Source organism: Oryzias melastigma, linkage group LG10, assembly GCF_002922805.2.
Source record: "Oryzias melastigma strain HK-1 linkage group LG10, ASM292280v2, whole genome shotgun sequence".
NCBI lineage: Eukaryota > Metazoa > Chordata > Actinopteri > Beloniformes > Adrianichthyidae > Oryzias > Oryzias melastigma.
The window spans coordinates 20716545-20740152 of NC_050521.1; the positions used below are offsets into that span (position 1 = coordinate 20716545).

General features: G+C 41.5%; 1 protein-coding gene across 7 annotated transcripts in view; it reads left to right on the forward strand.

Moving 5' to 3' along the window:
* tenm2 (teneurin transmembrane protein 2) overlaps positions 1-23608 on the forward strand; it is a 233838-nt gene that overhangs the window by 190708 nt on the left and 19522 nt on the right. For 5 of the 7 annotated variants that reach the window (XM_024283212.2, XM_024283217.2, XM_024283214.2 and 2 more), the window contains 10 exons: positions 6681-6803; positions 9212-9438; positions 10496-10691; positions 14003-14104; positions 14527-14721; positions 15758-15958; positions 16871-17056; positions 17802-17828; positions 22392-22538; positions 22794-23004. In XM_024283212.2, the coding sequence (XP_024138980.1) occupies positions 6681-6803; positions 9212-9438; positions 10496-10691; positions 14003-14104; positions 14527-14721; positions 15758-15958; positions 16871-17056; positions 17802-17828; positions 22392-22538; positions 22794-23004 (1615 nt within the window). The remainder of the gene's footprint in view (positions 1-6680; positions 6804-9211; positions 9439-10495; positions 10692-14002; positions 14105-14526; positions 14722-15757; positions 15959-16870; positions 17057-17801; positions 17829-22391; positions 22539-22793; positions 23005-23608) is intronic. The other 2 variants (XM_036213959.1, XM_036213958.1) reach the window with 1 other exon arrangement.

Below are 23608 nucleotides of genomic sequence, written 5' to 3' on the forward strand. Positions count from 1 at the left end.
CTACGCGATAATGCATTCACACATGCATTATCGGAGGTAATGCAATTTTTCTAGTTGTTGTTCTGTTTCCTCTTAATCATCGCATCCTTATCTGTCGTCCCCAGAGCCGAGGTTTAAAATCGCGGAGAAATGCAAATAAGAAGCTCATTACATGTCAGATGTTTATTTCACACATACACAGATCTACTTGTGACTCCTTTAACAAGATAATTGAGTGATGTTCCCCTCTTTGATTGGTGGAAAATTTATAGATATACAATTAAATGAAACACCAAAGGGAAAAAACAAATTAAACAAAAACTCAGGCGACCTTTTATCCCTTCTTTTCCTCACCGATTAATTATGATCTGTTGTCTTCGGAGATGTTTATTTAAACAGAAAGGAAATCAAATGAGAGTTTTTTATTCTTGTAAATAAGTCAGATTTTTTTTTATTATTTGCAGCCAAAAAATATGTGTGTAAATGAGTTATGTGGAATCTGCAGCTCCCACAATGTGGCTCCTTTCCAAAGCCAGCTCCTTGACCCCACTGTCCCCTCTCACATTGCATGTGGCTTTCCTTCTGCTGATCCAAGGTGGAACAGCGAGAGGTCAGGATGCGTCACTCATGCCAGCACGGGCGTCTGTGTACCTATGCATTAGTTGTGTGCGTACGATGTGCCTGGAGGTGAAGGCACGGTTGGGCATATGGTGGAAGCAGGAACCTGGGCATCAGGATCAGACGTGGAGCGTGTGTCCGCAGCAGCAGGGCCTGTCGCACTCATAAAGGTTAGGATCTTACCACACGGTGCCAGTCCAGGAAAAGGGCAGGGCATGGTCGGGATCAGGCAGAAGGGGGCATACCATCTGCACGATGAGGGGATAAATGGGTCGTTTGCTTTGGTCTGGTAAAACGAAGCAGGGTGCAAAGTTGTTTTTTAGTGCTAAGGTTCATCTGGATTCTTGTTTTTTGCACTTTTTTTCAGCCTGCTGTCTGCCAGCTTTGAGAAGTATTCATTTTTTGTCTGCATTAGCATGTCTCGACTCATTTCATTCATTTCCTCATTCATTTATCCATTAACTCAGGTCTTATCTGGACCCAATCCGTACTCCAATTAGGCCCAACATTCTTCGTAAATCCTGTGTTTGAAACACAGGAGATGGATGAAGGCGACGTGAAAGAAACCACCATCTCCTCTCCTTTTTCTCTCTTTAATTTTCTTTCAGTTTCTCTATCTACTGGCTTCCAAAACGCACTCCGTCTTTTGTCCTCACTCATTCTCTCCCACTCTGATCTGTGATAAGATAGCATAGTTCCTCATATCCTGTTTCTAATACAGATCGATGAGAGGGAGAGGGGCCGAGGAGGGCAGGGGATGAGGTGAGGCGGGGTGGGTTGATGTGAAGGGATGGGGGGGGGCAAGAGAGGGTACAGATATCCAAAGAGGAAATGAGGATTCAGACAGAAGGACATCACTCAGAGGTCTTCTCATTTAGCGCCACACGGATGAGGTAGCGCACCTTCCAAAATAAAAGCATGTAGCGACATCTGTGCGGGGCCGTGCCAGCACTTCAGTGCCCGAAAGGAAGCCATTTTGGCTGAACTTTCGAGTGAAGCTGCCGCCTCTCATTTTGCAGGTGGGGAGCTGCCAGCGACTGTCTTGCAGTCACCTTTTGTGTTGCAGTCAATTACAGTTCAGTTGCATCAGCTGGGTTAGGAGATCCCATAGGGGGTTGCAGCATTGTGAGCGCTTGTTGTTAATACCGTGCAATTTGCAACATGCATGGGCAGACACACACACACACACACACACGCGCAAAGGCAGGCAAATGATTTCTCACAGCGTATGTGACCCCCAAGGGCAGCAGCCAACTGCCGCCCCCGTCCCTTTGTCTGAGGCTCTAAATGATCTCAGCAAGATACATCCTCACTGCTTAGCTAAAAGAAATGGCTACCTCTTATTTTTCATAGATTCATGGATATTCTGAGGTAAATTTTACATCCCAAAAGAAATAAATAGCTCTTCTTCCCTCAAGCTTAATGATATTACACCTGACTGGCACTGAAAGACAAATTCTCTGGTAACTTCATTGTGCAGAGGCAGTTTGTTTTTGGCACAAACTGCCTGGAAAGGAGGACTATACGGAGGGGTGTTGGACAGCAGTAGGTAAAAAAATATTTTAATAAAGCTTCCTAAACCAATTAGATTCCAGGACAAGAATAGTGGGCTGGTTTCAGCTACAATTACCGCCCTAATTGAGGTCAGAGTTGTTAATTTACTGGTGAATTAGAACGGTTAATGTGCATTTATTAGGTTGGCCAAGGGGAGAAGGCAAACGAGAGTATGTTGTCTACGTGTGCGCAAGTGTGCTCTTTGTGTAATTTCAGCTGCATTGCCAGAGATTACATGCAAAAACATGCATAGAGGGCCGTTTCACGTCTTAAGTACAATTAGCTGTATCTCGGCTGGTTCAATTGGTTCAATGCTGCTGAATGAAGGTTGATTTGTGCCAGAAAAAAAGGAAAAGGAGAGACTGAGGAGAAAGAGAGACAGGAGGGAGAATTTGAACAGTTGGAACACATTCCAGAGAACAGAATGATGATGATACAATATCTTCCACTCCAGGGACATTCAGTGCACAAGTCCACAAAGTCACCTTTATTTATCTTTGGTTCTGTTTCCCCCTCACATAGAAATTGGTTCTAACTTTGAGATGTGTGGAAAAGTATGAGTTCGCACCGGGCTTGTGAGGTTCATTCAAGAATACACAAAAACAATGGTTCTTGAACACGTATTTAGTCCAAGGTTTCAAACAATTCTTTTCTACAGTTGTGTACTAATGCATGTCCACAACCTACAATATTTTTCTTTCACAGCTCTATTCCAATATATAAAAGACTTGGAGTTATATAGTTCCAAAACTATAACTTTTTCCCCCATTATCAATTTTCAAACTGTTGGTACTTAAGTAAAGTCAAAGGCACACCTTCCATACGTCACTACCAAATCTGAGTCGCTGATTGATCAAAGTTCTACCTCTTTTAAAGAGCTTATACCATGCTAGTCTTTATCTTTTTAGAGTAAACTATATCCATAAATATGATAATATATTGCCTTTGACACATTATTTATGGAATATTAGTTATTTTCCTGCGCAAAACAAAGACGGTTCAATCTCTGAGGCACAGCTTTTCGCTCCTTGTGGGTACCAAACATTTCATAAGGTTGTCCTAGAGCCGGTGTAGGAACCATATGTGTTTAGCCTGCCAGATCGGTGTGGGGACTTGCAACTTGATGACGTGTAAGATTGCGATTGGTCCGGACCATTTTACTGGATTGGCCATCACACGAAATATAATTGATCCAGACAATTGATATATAACACTGGCCTGGCCATCACGTGAAATAGGATTGGTCCGAACTATTGATATATATTAATGGATTGGCCATAACGTGACATAGGACGTGACACTCATATGGATCAGATCTAGATCCATCCAAGCAGGACACCTGTTTTGTAGGTGGAGCCTGACAACAGTCTTAAAATGTAGGTAGCCAACAGACAAGAGTTTTGAACCTGGAGGCCCAAAACACCCATTTACATTGACTTTATATAGACATTGCATCGACTTTTCATTGAAAGTAGTTGCTTGAACACATGTTGCAGAAGGCGGTTTGAACAAAGCTTAATGCATCCCTTTCTTTGCAAGTAGTTCAATCTTTTACTGCAATTTTAAAAGAGTCTCTTTGGATGTTTTTGCTCAGTTTTAGTCAAATTTGATTTAAAGTTAATTAATTGCTAAGTTTTTTTCCTTTTATTCAAGCACAACATCAGTTCATCCTCATAAGTTTGTTGCCTTTTTCCTTTCTGAATTAACTGTCTGAATGGTGTTCGGCGAAATGGGAGGATGGTTTAAAACGCTGGACTGTGGAAAGGCATCAAAGAACTCGCTCAATGGAATAAAATCCAAGAGGCTCTGAATGGTCATGTGAAAGCAGAGGAATAATTATGACAGACACAAAAAACTTTTTAAAGACTTTGCCAAAGCTTAAAAGGACCACCGCTTTAGTCCATTTTGAAAGACAAATCTCCCTTCTCACAGCGAAATATCTTCATGAAATAAGGACTACATAATATGTTTGTGCTGCACGAGAGCCACTCAAAGCGTGCCCTTGTTGTGACAAAAAAGGGATTCACAACAATCATTTTTTACCCTGCCAGTCAAATATAAAAAATCTCCTATTGTATCTTTTCACCACAATTTTGCAAACTTCCTTTTTTCTCATTTATTCGTGGAGGGGGGGCTTTATTTATCTCTTCCTTTCATATCAGCAACAACATCTCATAACTTATTTGCATGTTTTGCTGCTATTTTTTGGACCTCGGGGGGGTTTTCTGTGTTCTTTAATATTCTTTAAGTTCTCGTCTTCCCGTATTCTCTCTGTTCGTCGCTCCTCCTTTGTTGGCGGCGGACGTCTTGCACATTTTCTCCACCAGCCCCTGACCGTTGGCCTCACCCTCTGCCTCCCACCATCTCCTCCATTTCATCTCCGCTGGCCTCGTGTTCATCATCCGTCGTTCTGTGTTTCTTTCTGTCGCAGGATCACGTGTGTGTGTTGCGCTTTCAGATGCTGTTTTCTGCAGATGATACAGGCAAGCTCTTTGCCTCTCTGAATTATGAATTGAGATTACGTAAAAAAAAAAAAAAATAGAAAAAAACCTCATGTACTAGTCTATCTATTTTTAATCTCTCTACAATCTCTCCATGTGCTCCTTGCTTTCGTGTATGACTTTCCAAATGTACAAACTGAAGCAGAAGCTAGAAAGAAACTCACCAGTTAGCTTAGATTCAGATCAGCTTTATTGGAAGGCCACTCAATAAATCCTTCAAATTCAGCCTGAAAACAGTAATTATGGCAATTATGAGCAGAAAAGAAGGAGCTTAAAGATACGGAAACACAAAGCTAAATACATCAATTTCGTCAGTTTTGTTTTTTGCTGAAATGACACCCTAGCTTTGCTAAGAAAGAACGGCGGACTGTTAAAGAATGATAATGTGCATCTTTCTTTGTCTTTCTGGTGTTAAGAAACCTGTTGACGAAGCTCTTTGTGCTTTTGTCACCAAGGAGCAAGTGTGCCATCTGTTGGTCAGCGTTCACAGCCTTTCAAAAAAGGGAGAAAAAACAATTTTGCAGGGGAAAACTTTTTTTTTTTTTTTTTTAAACATGTTCGTTGAACCTCAAAGAGCCACAGAAACAAAACAGGGAGCTAACCACGAGGCTGTCTGCTGTGTTCTTGGGGGTGACCTAGTCTGAGCGCCGCGACACAATAGATTCACAGTTGCTTTCCGTCTCCAGCTGATTCAATGGGCAATCTTTTTATCGACAGCTCGCTGAGATAACATCTCTGAGCGTGCAAAAGCTCCTGCGCATGTGTGTGTGGGTGCATGCATGTCTGCGTTATCTCCAAGGAAGGACAGGAAAAGATAAGAAGAAAAGGAGGACAAAAAAGAGGAATTAAAGAGGGAGAGGGATGAAGGTCGGCGTGATTAAAGAAAAGAGGGCAAAAGGGGGGTTATAGGAGAGAAGACACAAGGAAAAAACTCCCACCTTCTCTGTGTCTCTGGCTTTCTATACCAACAAACCCCCTTCTCACCTCAGCCAGTGGATCCAGCGCCGGCCAGATAGCAACCAAGGTGTCAGCGCTTTTCTTTGACCAGGAAGCAAGATGAGGGGAGAAAGGTGGAAATAGATGACACATGAAAAAAAGAAGAAACAAAGAGTGAGAATGGGCAGCAAATCCTCAGGCTGCATCTCTGTCTTATAAAACTTTTTTTTACCCATCCCTCTGTGTGCAAACCCTTGGCAAGTGAAGACAGAATTTGACAGGACAGAAATTGATTCCCAGGCTCCAGATTCAGGTGTTATAAGTCTTGTTTGGTGGGGATAAAGCCAATGCTGAGAAGCAATTCCTACATAATGCATTCCACACAACCAAGCAGAGCATTCGGAATTATCCGAAGTATTTCATTTGCATTTTAACTTTTCCAATTTAGAAGACTAAAGAATCAAAGTAAATGTTTTAGCTCAGCTAAAGAAACTACTGAACTTGTTTTCAAGAAAAGAAACTCTTGGATTTTCTCCTCTTTTTGGGTGGGAGGTTCTGTTTGTCGGCAGGCTATGGAAGGAAGAGACATGGGAAGAGCAAAGAGCTGACAAAGTGAAGAGTGAACACACTCAAAACAGCCTCACACCACAAGCACACAATAACACAACGCAGCACAAAAGAAAGAGGAGACCGGAGAGGAGAGACATGGAGCTTTTCTCTTCAGAGAGCAATCTGTCACTTGCTCTCTATAAGATGGTGTAAAGGCTTCCGAATAAAAGCAGAAGTTGCGGTTGCGTAAGAGATTGGCTGTTGGAGGGGAAGCTTGAAAAAGCGGGAATGCTTTAGAAATGTATGGTTTCAAACTTGAGAAACTCGGTTTCTGTGCTCCTTGTTGCTATGCGAGGCTGACTGATGTATAAAACAGGTATGAAGGCAGAGATCGGGAAAAATCCTGAGCCAACTTGAGACGATTCCTAACGAGCTTTCAGCAGACAATCAGTCATGCAAATCTTGCAAGCGTCCTTTTTGCCACCACCCTGCCATCTCTCACACTTCTTTCTCCATTCTCTTTCCTTTTCTCTTTGTGTGCAGCCATCAACCTGCTGGGTCTGACATGGCAGCTGAAGCCCTCAGACGGCCCCATGTTAAACAACGGACTGGGAGCTGGTCTGCCTGTCAACAGTGATGTGGCCACACTGCCCTCTGGAGGTAGAGGTATGAACATCGCACACCTCACATTCAGATTTAGCTTCCAAAACAGCCAAAAATCCACCACAAAAACATTCATAACAAGTCATTTGCCTTAAGCCTAATTTAACTTGTTTCTGCCCCATAAAACTCAGTTGTTGTGCAGAAAGGATTAAAACAAACTCCTTGAATCCTGAATTTGACTTGAACTATTCTGATCAGCATGCAGTCGGAGCAAAAAGCCATTTCTAAAAAACATACTTTGCACATCTTTGTTCATACTTCTTAGGAACAAACAATTGTTTCGGTCAGAAGACATTTTCCAAGTTTAAACAAAGTTAGGAAAAGAAAAAGCCTACCAAACGCCTTAACCTTATTTTATATTTTTAGCTTTCAAATGTGGCATCTGCTGTTTGAAAGAAATTCCAATTGATTTTCTTTCTCACAAGCCTGCTCGCTCCACTAAAATATTTATGATTGTTCTGTCCATATGCGCTGTTTAACCACTCCGCTCTTGGGTTGTTGTGAGCTAGGTTTTATCCTTTTAGTCTGCAGCAAGGTAGCACTACCCACACACACTAGCACACAAACACATGTATGTCTTTAAAGGCCCCCTTGCGGTTTTCTATCTGTTCTTCTTTCACTTGCTCAATCTGTCTCTGGAACACACACACACACAGACACACACGGCGAGTACTATAGCTGCGTGTGGGCTGCTGCTCTGCGTCGGTATTCCGCATTAATCAGAAGACTGTTCAGTTCCCCAGCCGTCTAGGCCAGATGCTGCTGTTGTTCCTCTCACTGTTACTTTTATTTCAAACTTGCACACATGCACACTCTCTGTTTTTTTTTTTTTTATTCTGTCTGGGCTCCGGCACTTCTCTGTTAGATGGCTGACCTGATTGCAGGAGGCGGTGTGTTTCCCCGTGCACGCCTGTCTGCTGTGTCTGCACCGCCATGCAGCTCTATGTTGCTACAGACGAGGCAACAAAAGGCGACATTACAGTACATTTTAATCTAAAGCTGCTGGTTTGCATCATTCTTTGCAAAACGCTTCAAATGCATGAAAGACGTCATAAATTCTAAATGAAGGAATTTGTGCTTAAAATCGATGAATGGTTATGTTTTTAACAGGCCTTGATAAAAGGGCTCTGAGATGTTTATTTTTTTTTTTACTACTTTCATCCAAATGCTTTTTTAGCTCAATCTATATATTTTTGCTTCTAAAGGCTGATTTTGTCTGAAGGTTTACTGCAGCCAAACGAAGATTTTGATTGCGGTTGTCGTTCCTGGAAAGTCTGAAGGATGAGAGGCTGTTTTTTACAGCATAACATTCTGAAAGTTCTAACACAAAAGCAGCAATGAAACAAAAAAAATGTTTAAACTTGTAAAAGGATGAAGAAAATGCAATAATAAAGGTTAAGAAAAGGGAAAAGAAGTTGACCTTGGTGAAGAGAAGAGCTGTGAGGAAATGTATGAATTAGTTACAAAAGATAGAACAACAACATGAGGGGACTTTAACTGAAAAAGTATTTATTTGCAAGAGATTGCCAACCTTGTTAAACGGGCATAAACAATTGTGAAATGATAAATACATTATTATAGATTAAAAAAAAGCATTTTTGTATCATGTCGATGAATATATATATGGGTATATTAATGAATTTTTCAGAGAATATATGGTATTAAACCAGCTATTTTCTTTTTAAAAGGATGTTTTTTTTTTACTTACTACTAAAGTATGTAGTCCTTAAAGAATCTTTCCGGTCATCTTTTTGAGCTAATTTAAAAGTATTCCTAGTGGTGTTTTAATCATGATTACAATTTTTAGACAAACTAGCGTGCATTAGCGAATATAGACCGCAATGCATTGCAATCGAACAATTTTTGCGATTTTTTTTTTTTTTAAATAAACCATCTACATTTTCATCATAAGAACATGGCGGAGTCACAAATAGACGTCATGAAATACTTGTTTTAATTAGATTTTTGTACTTTGTGAAATGTGTGACGTCATATCAAAAGTCGGATATGTTAGCGCGGTGCTACTAGCGCTTGGAAATACGGCGCAGAGGGCACTGCATCCCTCAACAGGGGTTAGCCCTTCAAAAAAGTGATTTTGGACGCATTTCAAACACCCCCACAATTGGAGGAGTAGGGGAAGAATTCGGATTTGGCCTAAAGTTTCATTAGAAATTCACCTTTGGGTTGTGAGCGGGACCTTAGGAACAGAGCAACCCCGCCCCCCTTTCCCTCAGAACGGAGCGGAGCAGGGAGCTCTTTTCTTCAAACTCTATTTTTTTCATCTGCCCCTAATTTACAGTGAGCTTATATTTCATAATAGTGACTTTCATCTTTAAAAAAATCCAATAATAACACAAAAAATGCAATTTTGTGATGCTTCCAGTCTACGGGCGTATTCACAGGTCCTGCAGTTGCTTTCCCCCTTGCTCCAGGCTCGTGGGCCGGCAGGAACAGCAGTATAGACTCCGGCAGCATAGAGGTGGGGAGGCGGGTGACCCAAGAAGTTCCTCCAGGAGTGTTTTGGAGAGCCCTGCTCTACCTCAGCCAGCCACAGTTCCTCAAGTTCAACATCTCCCTGGGCAAGGATGCTCTGTTTGGAGTTTACATCCGCAAAGGCCTGCCCCCCTCACACGCACAGGTAACAGCAGCCCAACCCGTGGAATTATAGCTTTATACATTATGAATGCTTCCTAACGAGCAAGCAAGTTTTTCTATTCATCATCGCCTGCACAATACATTTCATTTAAGCTTACTTCTTTTTTTTTTCTAAAGACATTTAAACAGTAATTTGTAAATCATTATAATAGCTGTTTGAAAAAAAAAACTCATTTAGACAAAGATTTGCACTTAATTAAATTTCACAGCAATGTAACTTTTAGTGCTTCTTATTAATTAGAAACTACTCAATTAAAAATGGATTTGATTTGTGGAGAAGGATAATTGCATCCCTGTAAGTGTTTCAAATACTGACCCAACTTAGGCTGCTGTGCCACTTACAAAAAAAACACAAAAAATGTCATATTTAACAGTTAATTTAATAAAAAATGTTGCATGAAGTGCTCATATTAGTCTATTTAGTCTCCAAGAGGTATTCGGCACAAAAGACGATTGTTATATTAAATTCAATGCATTGATGTAATACTTTCATCTGGATTTTAACAGAAGAAAAAAATGGAACATTTGTGTTTTAATCATTTGGTGGGGGTGGAGCCAGAATATTGCAAAAAAAAAATGCCTGTTTCAAACAGTTTTACTAATGTTATTAATATTAAAACAAGTGCTTTATGTGATTTTTTTTTTTTTGCAATTAATTAATGACCTATTATTAATTCATCTAATTAATCTATTTTAATCTAACCTATTAAAGGTATTGAAATGCAAACATTTGAGGTACTTTGTTTTAAATTTGTGTCCTAAAAGACAAAATACTGTGTAAAAAGTGTCTTTATGAAGTTATTCTATTATAACAGACTTCCAGCCTTTACTTTTACACCACCATGAGGTCATATTTGGGTTAATTCTGTGAAGAACTACAAAGTCGCACATTGATGATGTCACAAAAGCGATGGGTACTCTGACACCGACCGTTATTAGCGAGTTTAAATAAAACATGTTCTTTTAGATGAGATGCCATTAATTCTTAGTGATGATTTCATACGCAAAAATTGTTTTTTTTGCTCTGTAATTCCACCCAGTATGACTACATGGAGCGCCTGGACGGCAAGGAGAAGTGGAGTGTGGTGGAGTCTCCCAGGGAGCGGAGGAGCATCCAGACTGTGGTCCTGAACGAGGCGGTGTTCGTGCAGTACCTGGACGCCGGCGCCTGGCACTTAGCCTTCTACAACGATGGTCGGGAGAGAGAATCGGTTTCCTTCAGCACAAACATCATGGGTGAGAGTCATCATCTGCTCTTGTGGGTGGAGGGGTGCTGATTGATGGCAGGTTAAGAGCTGAAATGTGGTTAAAAAATGGCATTTCCAGAGCAGAACTGTAATCACAGGGTGAGAGTTTTTCTCTAACAATGATAGTACTATTTTAGAGTCCCATCGTTTCAGTGATTTCACACATTCACAATGTGTAAAAACACTCAACAGCAATACACTTGCCTGCCAAAACCTTTTGCAGCTACTATAAAATTGGAAAGTTGTAATACGAGCTTAGGAAATTGTAGAATCTGTTTGCCAAAAAATGTACTATATATATTGAAAATTAGGGTATATTTTTTAAGCTATGAGGACACTGGAGTTCCATATGGTGACTGTGAGGGAACAAAACTCTAAAATGACCTCCGGTTCTGTCCCTGGCCCAGAACATTTCCAAATAAAACAGAGTCACAACCCTGTAAACGGAATGAATTTCACACCCGGAACAGAGTCCCAAATTATTTTAGTCGTGCTAGAGTCTGAGAACAGGAGGGAAGGATGAAAAATAAGTCAGTGAAAGAGTCTTTTTTTCTGTCAACATCATGGGGGTGAAGCTGTGCGTGGCCAGAGCGGCACAGACGCAGAAAAGGACAGAAATATAGCAGGTACAGCAAGAGAGAACTGGCTGTAAGACAGAACAGTAAAACCAAAATGCAGTGAAGTGAAGGATTGGGCGGGGGGGATTTTTATGAGGGTAGTGAAAAAGAGAGGATGGCAGCTGGGTAAAGGAATAGAGGTTGAAAATTTAGGGGGTAGACACTTAGAGAACACGATGTTAAAGGAAAAAATGTTCTAAGCATCAGTTTTGTTTTTATGGAGCAGCATTTGCTTGTCTCTGAGCACTACAAATAAAACTTTAAAAATCAAAAATCATACACATAGTTTGACCATTTGCTCTTTAAAAAGATGTCCCCACTGTGCACATAATCAACACACGCATACCCTCCATGCTCAACATCTCCACTGTGTGTGTTCGTCTCCTCTTTTACTTTTGCTCGACTTGGCACAGCGGGACAAATGTGCCACAAAAAGGTGTGCCTCGGGTCATTCTGATTGGAGTCTGCCGCTTCTCAAAAGTGCTGCAAAAGACAGAAATGGAATCGTCTGGGGAGGCTACAACTCAACCTCGTTTAGCTTTTTCCAAGCAAGGAATTATGGGAAAGTAAAATTGCACATGTAGTGTTTATTTGTTCCAAAGCACACAAAAGGGATATCCAGCCAGCCTTGCATCTGCAAAAAAAGGTAGAAAGAACATTATTTTAAGAATAAAATCACTGGAAAGTAGTAACATTTTCCTTTCATGCAGCAAGTACATGTTACTTAGCAAAAATGTGTATAAAAGTATATCAAAATCTTCCACACTAGCAATCGAAAAGGAAAAAAGTAAGCTAAAATATGGCTAACTTTTACATAGAATCACTTGAAAAGAGATGCCCAATGAGAATGTTTTCGATAATTCTAAGCAAATTTTTTGTATTTTTTAAGGTTTTTGCAGTTCATTCTGATTATAGTGACAAAAATTAGTGTAATGAGTATAAATCTTAGTACAATTTGGATGATCTTAAAAAAAATCCTTATAAAATCTGAAAATCATTCTGAAAACACCTTTTTTTCCACAAAAAAATGAAGATTTATAGCAGTCAACATTTAGTGAACTGTAAGAGAACATGCTTAAAATTTAATTAAAATTACAGTGAGGTTTTTTTATTCTTAAATAAAGTTTTCTATAGTTAAGAGTATGGAGAACAAAGTTTTCGAATTATTTCCTTATGCAGCCACCTTACCATTTAATCTGGAAATAAACTGGAATAAATTATATTGAATTTTTTTTACTTGTTATTCTTGAGTCGACAAATAAATTGATTTGTTTTTAGGTGCAGAAATGATTCTGCACTCTCATGTGTTATCAGACTGATATGTGTACAATCATTCCAACTCCACAGTTCTCTCCTTGAAGGAGATCAACCCATTGGTGCAACCAGCGCAAAAAAAAAAAAAAAAAAAAAAGTTTTGAAATAAAAACTCCAAAATCTAATTGAAAGGATGTTTTTGTTCAGATTCCGTGTTATTTCTTTCTCTAATGAATGACCATCTGCTCCAGGTCCGGCCCTTCTGTCAGAACCCTTTGTGGTCCACGAGAAAAAAGCTTGCCCACCTCTGTCCTAGCACCTAATGAGACAAAATATTCTACTGATTTTGTGAAAAGCTTGTAAACCTGCTAAAATATCTAGAAGCTTTTAAATCTATGCACGCATCAAATAATTTGCAGTGTGATTTATTTATGTTTTTTTTTGCATGGTTAGATTACATCTTTATCAGCGTAAACTGATATATTTTTTTGTGCTTGGGGAAAAGGTACTCCTGTGTTTTTCCCTAACAAACTGTTCTTGTGTTGCGAAGACGCCTAAAAAGCATCTGCAGCAGCTCAAATTATGGATGCGCACAGGTTACAGAGTACAGCTAAAGTCTGTCCAGCTGTGCCCAAACAACCATGCCTGGATGAAGCATTAATGAAGCTGGAGCAGGCAGGAAGAAGTGAGGAGTAAACAAGCAACATGCAGAAAATGAGGTGCAGAATGTAAAAAAACAAAAAAAAATGGATCAGGTAGCTCAACTATGCTGCTTTAAATTAAATAAGAACTCTTAAACACCTTTTCCACCACATGAAACCCACAAACTAGGAATCTTTTGAGGAATCAAAATATTTGCAATTTACATAGTGCACTTATAATGAGGCACATTTGTGCCGGAGCATCATTAGTGAGCTATGGTCTTCGGCAAATAATGCTACATACCCAGCTGGAGGCTAAATTACTGAAAATGATCTTACAGAAAAGTACTGTCAGAAACCTCTGAACTTTGTCGCGGTCCCTTTAATTGGATGTGTTCAATAAATGATGCTATCAATCATTAAAAATTTAACTTCAATAGATTCATGGTGGCCCTCGCAAACTCAGAAACCAACTTTTCCATGACTCCCTCCCAAACTTTCCTTGTGTTTTGCACAGAAACATATCTCCTAATTCAGCTTGTATAGATAGAAAGGCAATAGAAGCTTCTCCCATTCAGTTCAATGGCAAACGCACAGTAAAGAGATGAGTGAAATCTGGGAGGAGGGTGTTTGCTTTTGATGTCTGTGCAACTGAAAAACTCCGATCGCCTTCAATTTATGGTATCTTAGAGAATGAATGGTGCCAATGATTTAATGAAATGCTTTGATGCTTGCTATCAAACTCTCTTGCCCCTCTTTCTCTCCGTCTCACTTCATCTTCTTCACAGATTCAGTGCAAGAGTGCCCGCGCAATTGCCATGGCAACGGCGAGTGCAACTCCGGCGTGTGCCACTGCTTCCCGGGATTCCACGGCATGGACTGCTCCAAAGGTATTAGCTGTTTACAAATTCCGTCAGAAAAGATTCATTTTCTGCCGTCTAATTAGATGAGAGGGCACATTTGGGCTCGGCGCGGAAGGCAGAGGAGGATTAGCAGCAGCAACGTGGCGCATGGCCTTAGGTGGAGCTGAGACAGGATCACTGATGATGAATGGCAGCTCCCCCAGCTAACGACTCCCTGGCTCTCTGCTCACCTGGGATTGACAGCTTTGATGAATAGTTTAGTTACTTCTACCTGTAATTACTCTTGATGTCATTGGCATTCTCCAGCCCTTTAACCACTCTATTCACCCTGCTGCATGGGTAGGGCGTGGATGCGTGTGGGCGAGCGTTGTGGCTCTCTGAAAGCCTTTTTTTTTTCTTCTGCACAGGGTGTAATCTCTCCTCGTTTTTTTTTTTTTTTTTCTCTCCAGCGGCGTGCCCAGTGCTGTGCAGCGGCAACGGCCAATACGACAAGGGCTCCTGTGTGTGCTACAGCGGCTGGAAAGGCCCCGAGTGTGACGTCCCTGTCACGCAGTGTATAGACCCGCTTTGCAGCGGGCACGGCACCTGCACCAATGGGAACTGCGTGTGCTCGATTGGCTACAAAGGCCAGAACTGTGCAGAGGGTGAGAGCCATTAATACATTGTAGGGGGGGGTTATCAAGGGCTCTTCATGTTTCAGACACGCTCACGTCTAACCGATGTTAGCCGGCTCATCATGGCGGAGTGAGAACTCAATCCCTTCGTATAGATGAAGCATGATTCTGCAGGCAAACACATCAGAGGTTTTATTAAGGGCTGGAATCACTTCTATTGATTCCTGTTAAGAAAGATCAGCATGGTGCACTCTAAGTCATCAGAAAGCATAAAAGAAAGGAAGAGAAAGTCAAGAGAGTTAAAGGTGAATATATAAAGAAGCAAAAATTAGGAAGAGAAAGGCGAAGTGGTAAAGATAGTAGGACAAAGGGAAGAGAGGACGACGGAAGTCAGCATTTTCACCTCCCTACCTCCTTTGCATCCAATTTTTCTCCCCCACCTCCGCTCCTCTGGTCTCAAATCTGATATTCATCACAGCAGAGTCCCTCAAACAATTTACCTGAAGTGCGGGCGACATGAAAATCAATAACTGTGATCCACCACTTCTGCCAGGCAAACAGAAATGGAGGGCTGGGGTTACGCTTTTATTAATATGTGTGCGCAAAAGGGGTGCAGCGGGGTCAGTCGTGCCTGAGGTGGTGGTGTAGGAGGAGGAGGTGTCTCACACAACAAGAAAGTGAGTGTGACCGGGACGGAGCCCTGATGAGGGCTGGGTGGGCGCTTTGCCGGGAGGAGGTAATTTGTCAAATTGGTTTTCACTCACTGCTCAGACTCGGAGCTGCCTGTCATCCTGGCAGACTGACAGTCTCAGATTCTCCCCCATGTATTGACACACACACACCCAAAGCAATGCATCCACTCATTCATGCATGCTGGGAAAAGCTCACACCTAATAATGTGTGAGGCAGCCTGCTCAATCCCTTCTGCTCTGTCATACACGACACTTTAAGCTTCTTAATACTTTATCAAAGGAAATATTTCATAATTCAGTTATGCATTTATTTCTTAAAAGTTTAGCATTTTCCAGCTTTTTCCTTTATTATTTATTATTTCTGTATCTCGCAGTGGATTGCCTGGATCCGACGTGTTCCAACAACGGTATCTGTGTGAACGGCGAGTGTCACTGCAAGCCAGGCTGGGGAGGGCTCCACTGCGAACTGCCACGGGCCCAGTGCCCGGACCAGTGCCACGGCCACGGCGCCTTCATCCCAGACACCGGGCTGTGCAGCTGCGACCCCAACTGGATGGGACCTGACTGCTCCATGGGTAAGGAATCCACAAAGCAAAGGGGGATTGTGGGTAGCAGCAGAGTCAGGGTTAATTTTAATTTATATCACCATTAAACTATATTTTGAAATTGCAAGCTCGGAAATAGCTATCATAAAATTTAAGATTTTACAACTTTTTATGATGATCAAGCTAAAAATAGCCAAAATCACCCCTCTTTTCTTTTTTTTTTTAATGATAAATACATTTAATTGTTATTTTTTTATGTTTTATGAAAAAATATGAACATTTATTACATTTTAATAAAATATTTTAACTGCTTAGGCTTGGGAACTGCTGCCAGCTCCCAGGCGTGAGCTTTATAGTTACCTTGATGCAACTTACTATGAAGAGAATATAGATATTTCTAAATTAAGTGCTCAACTTACACCACTCTCTCCTTCAATAAAACACAGTCGTGAGCTTCTCCTGTACAAAAGACGGCAAACTCCACTGTGGCATCCGGAGAACAGCGCTCTCTCCTCATGTATTTGTCACGAGAGGAGTAATCCTTAACTTTAATAAAGGCAACACTGTCTCACACGGCAGGAACCCTCAGTAAGACTGTATGAAAATGTCTTACAAGCTACGTTTCCTGAACACCGGGGGGTCCTGAGCGCACATGCGGGACGGCGTCTCACTGCTGTAACATCCGAGCCTCACAGACTCTGACAAACTATAATCACAAATTTTAATTAAAGGTTCAGCGAGGAGAATTATGCTTTTGATAACCTGGGCTTCATTGTTGTGCCGCTCTGGGGGGGGGTTCTATTTTTGCTTCTCTAAACAAGTCAAACAGAGCTTAGGCAGAAAATACAACACAATGTTTTATCAGAAAAGACTCACAAAATAACAAATTTTTGTATATTTTGACAAAAATGAAAAATCCCCTCTATTTTTTCCTCCCGTCAGAGGTGTGCTCGGTCGACTGTGGGACCCACGGAGTGTGCATGGGTGGGGCCTGCCGCTGCGAGGAAGGCTGGACGGGGGCGGCGTGTGACCAGCGGGTGTGCAACCCACTCTGCATCAAACACGGCACCTGCAAAGACGGCAAGTGTCAGTGCCACCAGGGCTGGAACGGAGAGCACTGCACCATCGGTGGGTGTCCTTTTTGTGTCGGGGAGGAGGGCGTGTGCGTTTGGTGTGCGTCTGCTGTGTCAACACGTGTGTGTGCACAGAAACAAACAGAAGCACCCTTTTGAAGCTACAGTCTCTTTTACTTTGGTAATGGAATTTGAGAACGAGAGGCAAAGGAGAGGAGGGCATGGAGGGATTACACAGATAAGTTTTAGCTCTTTGAAGGGAGACACCAAGTGGTGGGATGAAAGGGAAAGCTCTTCATCTCTCTTTGATCGAGAAATTACCTCACTCACATTGTGTTTGTGTGCATATGTGTTTGTCAGTCAATCACTGTCTCATTTTGACATCACCGTCACTTTGGATGGATGAGTGCCAGATCCCTTTGATTCACTTGCAGTGCTGTGAGACACCAAGTCTCCTTTTCTTGTCACCAGAGGCACTGTGATTCCAGACAAAAAATCCAAAATACACAACCGCTCGCACACACTCTAACACGCACATATTGAGAATGAAAAAAATAGCAGTTTATGATCTCCCCGTTTCCCCCATCAGAAAGTAGGGCAGCTTTGACTGCAGCATCAGCCCAACATGAAAGAGTTGTCAGGCCTCAGCTTGGCGCAAAGCACTTTTCACCAGCACAGACACTCTTAATGTTAGCTTATCACAGTTTGCTTGTTCTTTTCAGCTCTGCATGATGTTGCTTGCATTTATTTAAAAGAAGAATACCCGTCTCTCACCTTTTGCACATTTTCTCCCACTGCAGACCATGGGAGCATGGTTGACAAAGCAGGTACCGTATCTGACTCTGGTGTTTTGTTTTCTTAGCCTGTGGTGGTAGAAGCTAGCTGCTGCATTCTGTGGGGTTTGGCCTGGCTTGGCTCTGTAGACTCTGTGGTGCTATCTGTCCGTAGCAGACCAGGGTGCCAGCCTCAATGATGACTCCCTACTCGTGGTGCACCCCCCCCTTCTCTATCAGTGCACTACAGCAGGGCTTAGCTGTCATTGAGCCTCGATGTGTTGTGGGGAAACTGTAGCCTAGTGTGGTCTCGACCATGTTAAGGGGCTGTGCTGTGGATGTGTGGTTGTGCATGCAATTGAGCGTCTTCCCCGTGATATTTGAAACCTGAAAACACAAACATAAAACAGTCAGGTGTTGACGCCTCACACAAGCGAGGGGAGGAAACGATGAAAGCTGCGAAGAACTTCTGAGATAATTGGTAAACTTCATAGGCCACTGATGCACGGCCTTAATGTGGTGTCAAAAAATGCAAAGTTGTTAAGTACGGGTTGAGCACATTTACATTTGGGTATTTGTGGCTGCAGTCCTGGCCATGCTAGAGTGGGTAATAAATTGCGTTTGGTTGTGCGTATGCAGCATTGATTCCAGACTATCTCTCTTTTCATTAAATTCATCCCTTCCAGCTCATCCTGAGAGAAACTACAGGTTAGTCAGATCATAGAAAGATAAACAGAATAATGACTGAGGTTAAGAAATTGAGGCAAACAAAGAAGAATGCATGTCTTGACTGAGTCGTCTCTCCCTCTCTGCAGGAATGCTTATTAGATAGCCTCGCGGTCGAGCTGCACAGAGCGGCACAGATTGCCTGACAGCACAGGTCCCGGCAGCACAGTTAAAAGTGTCCTCTCACCTTCTTTGCTTAATGGAAAAGCTCTCATTGTTTTATGAAGAGCTTGCCCAGAGAAAAGGTAAATTGCAGGGTTAAAGAGGGAGCAAGGCACAGAAAAGGAGATTAAGGAAGAACCAAGGAAGTCAAGGGGAAGCCCGAGAATGTGAGACAAAGCAGTCTGTAAAATGATTCTTCACCGAGCTTGTTAATAATAAAAGGAGTAGATGAATGGAGGTTTGTTTAAGAAGTTATCCGGTCCATCTTTTAGCTGTGATTGTGGATTTATGGTGGTGACCTTTACTTGATGACCTTTAGAGCAGACAGAGCTAGCTGCAGGGGAGGATGGAGGAACGCAGGAACTTTTTACTGCTATGTCTTCACTTTGTTGCTCCTCCACGCTTTGTTCTTCTTTCTTTCGGGGTTCTTTGTTCTATCTTCCTCAATTTCTCCCGCTTTCTTCAGTCTTACACAATATCCGTCTATTCATACAGCCGACCATCCGCGCCCACACACACACGCCGCACACCACACCGGAGTGTGTGTGCTGACCCATAACCCAAGGCAATTTCTTCTTCTTTTTAAGGGGATTTCATCAGAGTCCAACCACATTACTGAGGATGGTGGACTTAATAGTTTCTGAAATCCCACTTTATTCTACTTAGTATGGCGGGGGCTATCGACTGGCATTAAAGAGAGAGGAGCCCTGTGCTGGCCTGCCCAGGCAAGCCAATCAATCCCCTCTATGGATTGTCCTGTCCGGGTGCATCATAAGTATTTGGCTGCTTTAAATGGCAACTCCATTTAACAGGGAATCACAGTTAACTGCCTTTGTTCCCTGAACTCAATACTTGGGGACAATCTATTCAAGCTTGACTGTTAATGCAGCATCATGAGTGGTCCCCTGATGAAGAGAATGGTAATAATTAAGGATAAAAACCTTTGATTTAATGTTGTTAAGCTACTCTTTCTCCCTGGCCTCTTAAACAAAACGATGTGCCGCTTTGCCCAGAGTATATCCTTGACTTTCTCTTATCTCCAGGTGAATGAGACATGCAGCAAAATGCCAATAAAGCATTTTAATTTACTTGCTGCCACGTTGTAGATTACACTATTTGCGTTCATAAAATGCTTGGCTTTATTGATGTAGCGATTTGTTGGAGGGCAAAAAAATCCTGCAATGCAGCGCGGGTTGGAAAATATGTTCATTAATCTGCAGAGCGGGACTCGGCGAAACGCATTTTATGTGCAACATCTCATGGGTTACTTTGTCCTTCCTGGCTCTGCGTAAGCAAACCACCACTGAGTGAGAAATGTCAGGTCATATCTCAAGGGTGCACCATGCTGGGCCTGCGTGTGTGAGGAGGTGGATGTGTTGTTTTATCACTCAGCCCCGTCTTTGCCTTCATCTCCCGTGGGCAGACTTAAGAGTCTCTTATCCCACGGCCCTCATTTATTGAGGAGAAAATGACTGCAATGGCTCCGTTTGAGGGAAAACTTGTTTTGTGTGTGTTTACCGAAGAACAAAAGTTGCACGAATTGGTGGGAAAGATGCAAAAAATCTTAGATGTATGTAAATTTTTAAGTTGTTGATACTCTTTGAGCTTGGTTCTTCTTTTTAATATTTTTTGGACATTTTTAATATTTATCACCTGTACGACTCTTTGCTGTTTAGGCTATTGTAAGCTTACTCCAGCTGTTTCTGGTTGACAATATCATCCTGCAACCTGCAGCTCCAGATCCACATGTGGCTCTTCTATCTCCCCATGGTGGCTCCTTGGCCAAACATAAAATAAGTCAAGGAGACCAGCCAGACAACCGTCCATGAGTCGGCAGCTCCCTGCTAATGGCTGCCGAACCAAAACTACCTAAAAAAAACAAATAAACAAAACCTGCAAACTAAGACTACCCAAGGTTCAACTCCAAACTAAAATAACAAAACCCAGCAGTGTAAGACTGCTGAGGACAAAGAACAGAAAATAAATAAATAAATGAAAGGAAAAATAAAATAACAATTCTTTAAAGTAAGGATTACTAAATTAGTATTTGTCTATTTTAGATTATTTGAATGTATAAATTGAAAGGTGAGGTGCACATAGATGATAAACTTTGTAGATTTTTATATACCTGTTGACACCTTGTATGCTCAATGCCACCTCCAGAATGAACAGATTTTATGTAAAAAGTTTGATCTTTTATGAGTTAAAAGCACATTATCTCGTGCTTCACAACATTGGTTACAACATTGGCTGCACTGAGATATTTGTGTTTGGCACAGAGCATATTTTATTTTGAAAATAAGTTAAAAAAACAGATTTTGAGAGATTCTAGGTTCTTTTTATATTTTTGCTTGCGTTTGTCCCAAAAAATACACAAAATTCATATATATTAAAAAATAATAATTTCATGAATGCAAATCCCATTTTTTTAAATGCTAAAATAAAACTTTGTGGCTCCTTCTAGGTTTTGATCCGTAGAAAACAAGCCCAAATGTCTCTTTTACTGTTAACGGTCGCTGACCCCTGCCCTAAACAGATTGGCAGCTCATCTAAGGCCCAAACGGGGACATTTTATAAATATGGAATAAAGTGGCATGAATATGATTCATGGATATTTGGCAGTACATGGTTGCAGTGGTTAGCAAGGATACTTCCAGCCTTCAGCTGGTTTTTAAGAAATCACGCCTCGTCTGGTGCTGATTACCTGAATCAGGTGTGTTTAGCCAATAAGGAGCTCCATTGTCAGGTCAGTTGGCCCTCGAGACCTGCAGTTTGAGAGCATGAATGATACACTGAGGCATTCCTGTGTCCTTCAGTTCAAGAATGCACTGTAGGTGTAGTGGAAGGTCTTACTTTGACTTTGTCTTCTATACATTCCCATAATGAGCTGCCCAAACTACAACCCAGTTTGTCATGGTGGCACCATAAAATACAAAATTCCTGCATCATTTCCTGCACAGCAGAAAAATATTCACATTTTTTACTCAGTTAACAAATGCAACACATTTAAGGTTATATTCTTTGCTTTTTGCATTCATAAAATAAGAAAAAGTGTGCATTTTAAGTATGTAGACAGATAGGTATATGATGGATAATGTCAGTATGATGAGGTATTACTGCTTTTTTTTGCCTCAAAGTCACTTTGTAGTTGAGGGTGCCCTTGCTATGCTAGTCTCAGGCTTACAAGGCTCTAGCGCCTTAGACTCTAGTAAGATTTTTTTTTTTTTTTTGCATAAGCTTAAGGGAAGGTTTATTAGTTCACAGATTGCATGCACACACATGTGCGCGCACACCCACACACACACTGCCAAACATAATCTCATTCTCTCATGAGAAAGCATTACTCTCAGGCCATCAGAATCCCATTACCTACACTGAATCATAAGTAGAGGGAGAAGGAAAGTGATGATCGGGTGGAGCTCCATCCAGTAAGTGAATACAGTGATCTATCTACCTCTGTCCACACATAAAGACAGGCATTAGCAGCCATTCCTGAGGTGTAGAGACTCAGAAAGGTGTGAATCAACACCGACAGTGAGCTCGCAGCACAAGTTTAGGAGCTGAGTCAGACCCATTGATTTTTCCTGGGCGTGCGTGTATGAATAAGAGAGTGTGTAATCATCTGTGTGTCGCTGGTAATTAAACAAAAATCACATGACTCTGTTTTTCCTGCTTTCCCCTCCTCCTTCCCCGCCCTCTTTTCCATCTCTTCCTGTTGTTTTCACCTAGACGGCTGTCCTAACCTGTGCAATGGGAATGGCCAGTGCACCATGGGTCAGCAGAGTTGGCACTGTGAATGTCAGACGGGCTGGAGAGGCCCTGGATGCAGCGTTGCCATGGAAACCTCCTGTGCTGACAACAAGGACAATGAAGGAGGTGACTTGAAGGGAGCGGGCGGAAACATTTGGGGTGGAGCTGATCTAATTACACCCACTTTAGAAAAGCTTCATGTGGAAAAATGACTGCAGAAAGGAATAAATGATAGAGAAGAAATAATGGCAGACAACTCCCAGGACTCTTCACGAGGAAAGCTAGAACTATCTAATACAGATTATCAGAATATCAAATTCAGAATTGAGAAAGTGAGCAGCTTTTTAAACTCCTCGGTGCTCCTATTTCTCTTTCTGTCAGATGGACTGACAGACTGCATGGACCCGGACTGCTGCATCCAGACTCCCTGTCAGAACAGCCCTCTGTGCCGAGGCTCCCGAGACCCTCTGCAAGTCATCCAGCAGAGTCCGATGTCCCAGCCCCGAGTGCGCTCCTTTTACGACCGAGTCAAGATGCTTGTGGGACGGGACGGGACCCACATTATTCCTGGGGAAAACCCTTTCAACTCTAGGTATGATGAGAAGACAAAGACAAAAAAAAAAAAAACCTCAAAATGAAAAAAAAAAGCTTTTTTTATGAGAGTCAGACAATAAACAGAACAGACTTGACACATGCAAATCAGTTTTCAAATTTGAAGCATCAGGCTTTTATCTCATTCTCTTTTAAAGAAGATGTGCAACTGTAGTTGTAGCATCTTCAGCAGATGATAAAACAGGTTGACTGTGTGAGTGCATGTTTGAAGCAATTTGTCCTCACTTCAGCATCAGTTTGTACACACAAATGCTATTTTTGATACTATTATGAGGCATTCTTTTCTTTTTTTTTTAATAATCCTTTCTTCTTCGAAACAAATCTCTCCATGAGCACTAGTTGGAGAAAGTAAACTAACAGAAAATCAATTTGAAAGAATGCAATGTGGAAATCGTGCAAATATATAGCATAACATAAACCATGTTTGAATCAATATTGTTTATAGTATAGATTTATATCCCTCAGACATTGAAACATTACATAAAGCTCCTATTACTAAAGATATATACGATTTTATGGAAAAAGGGCAACTAAGAATGTTATTTTTGGAAATTGTCTGTGACATGAGTGTGAGTCCACATTGG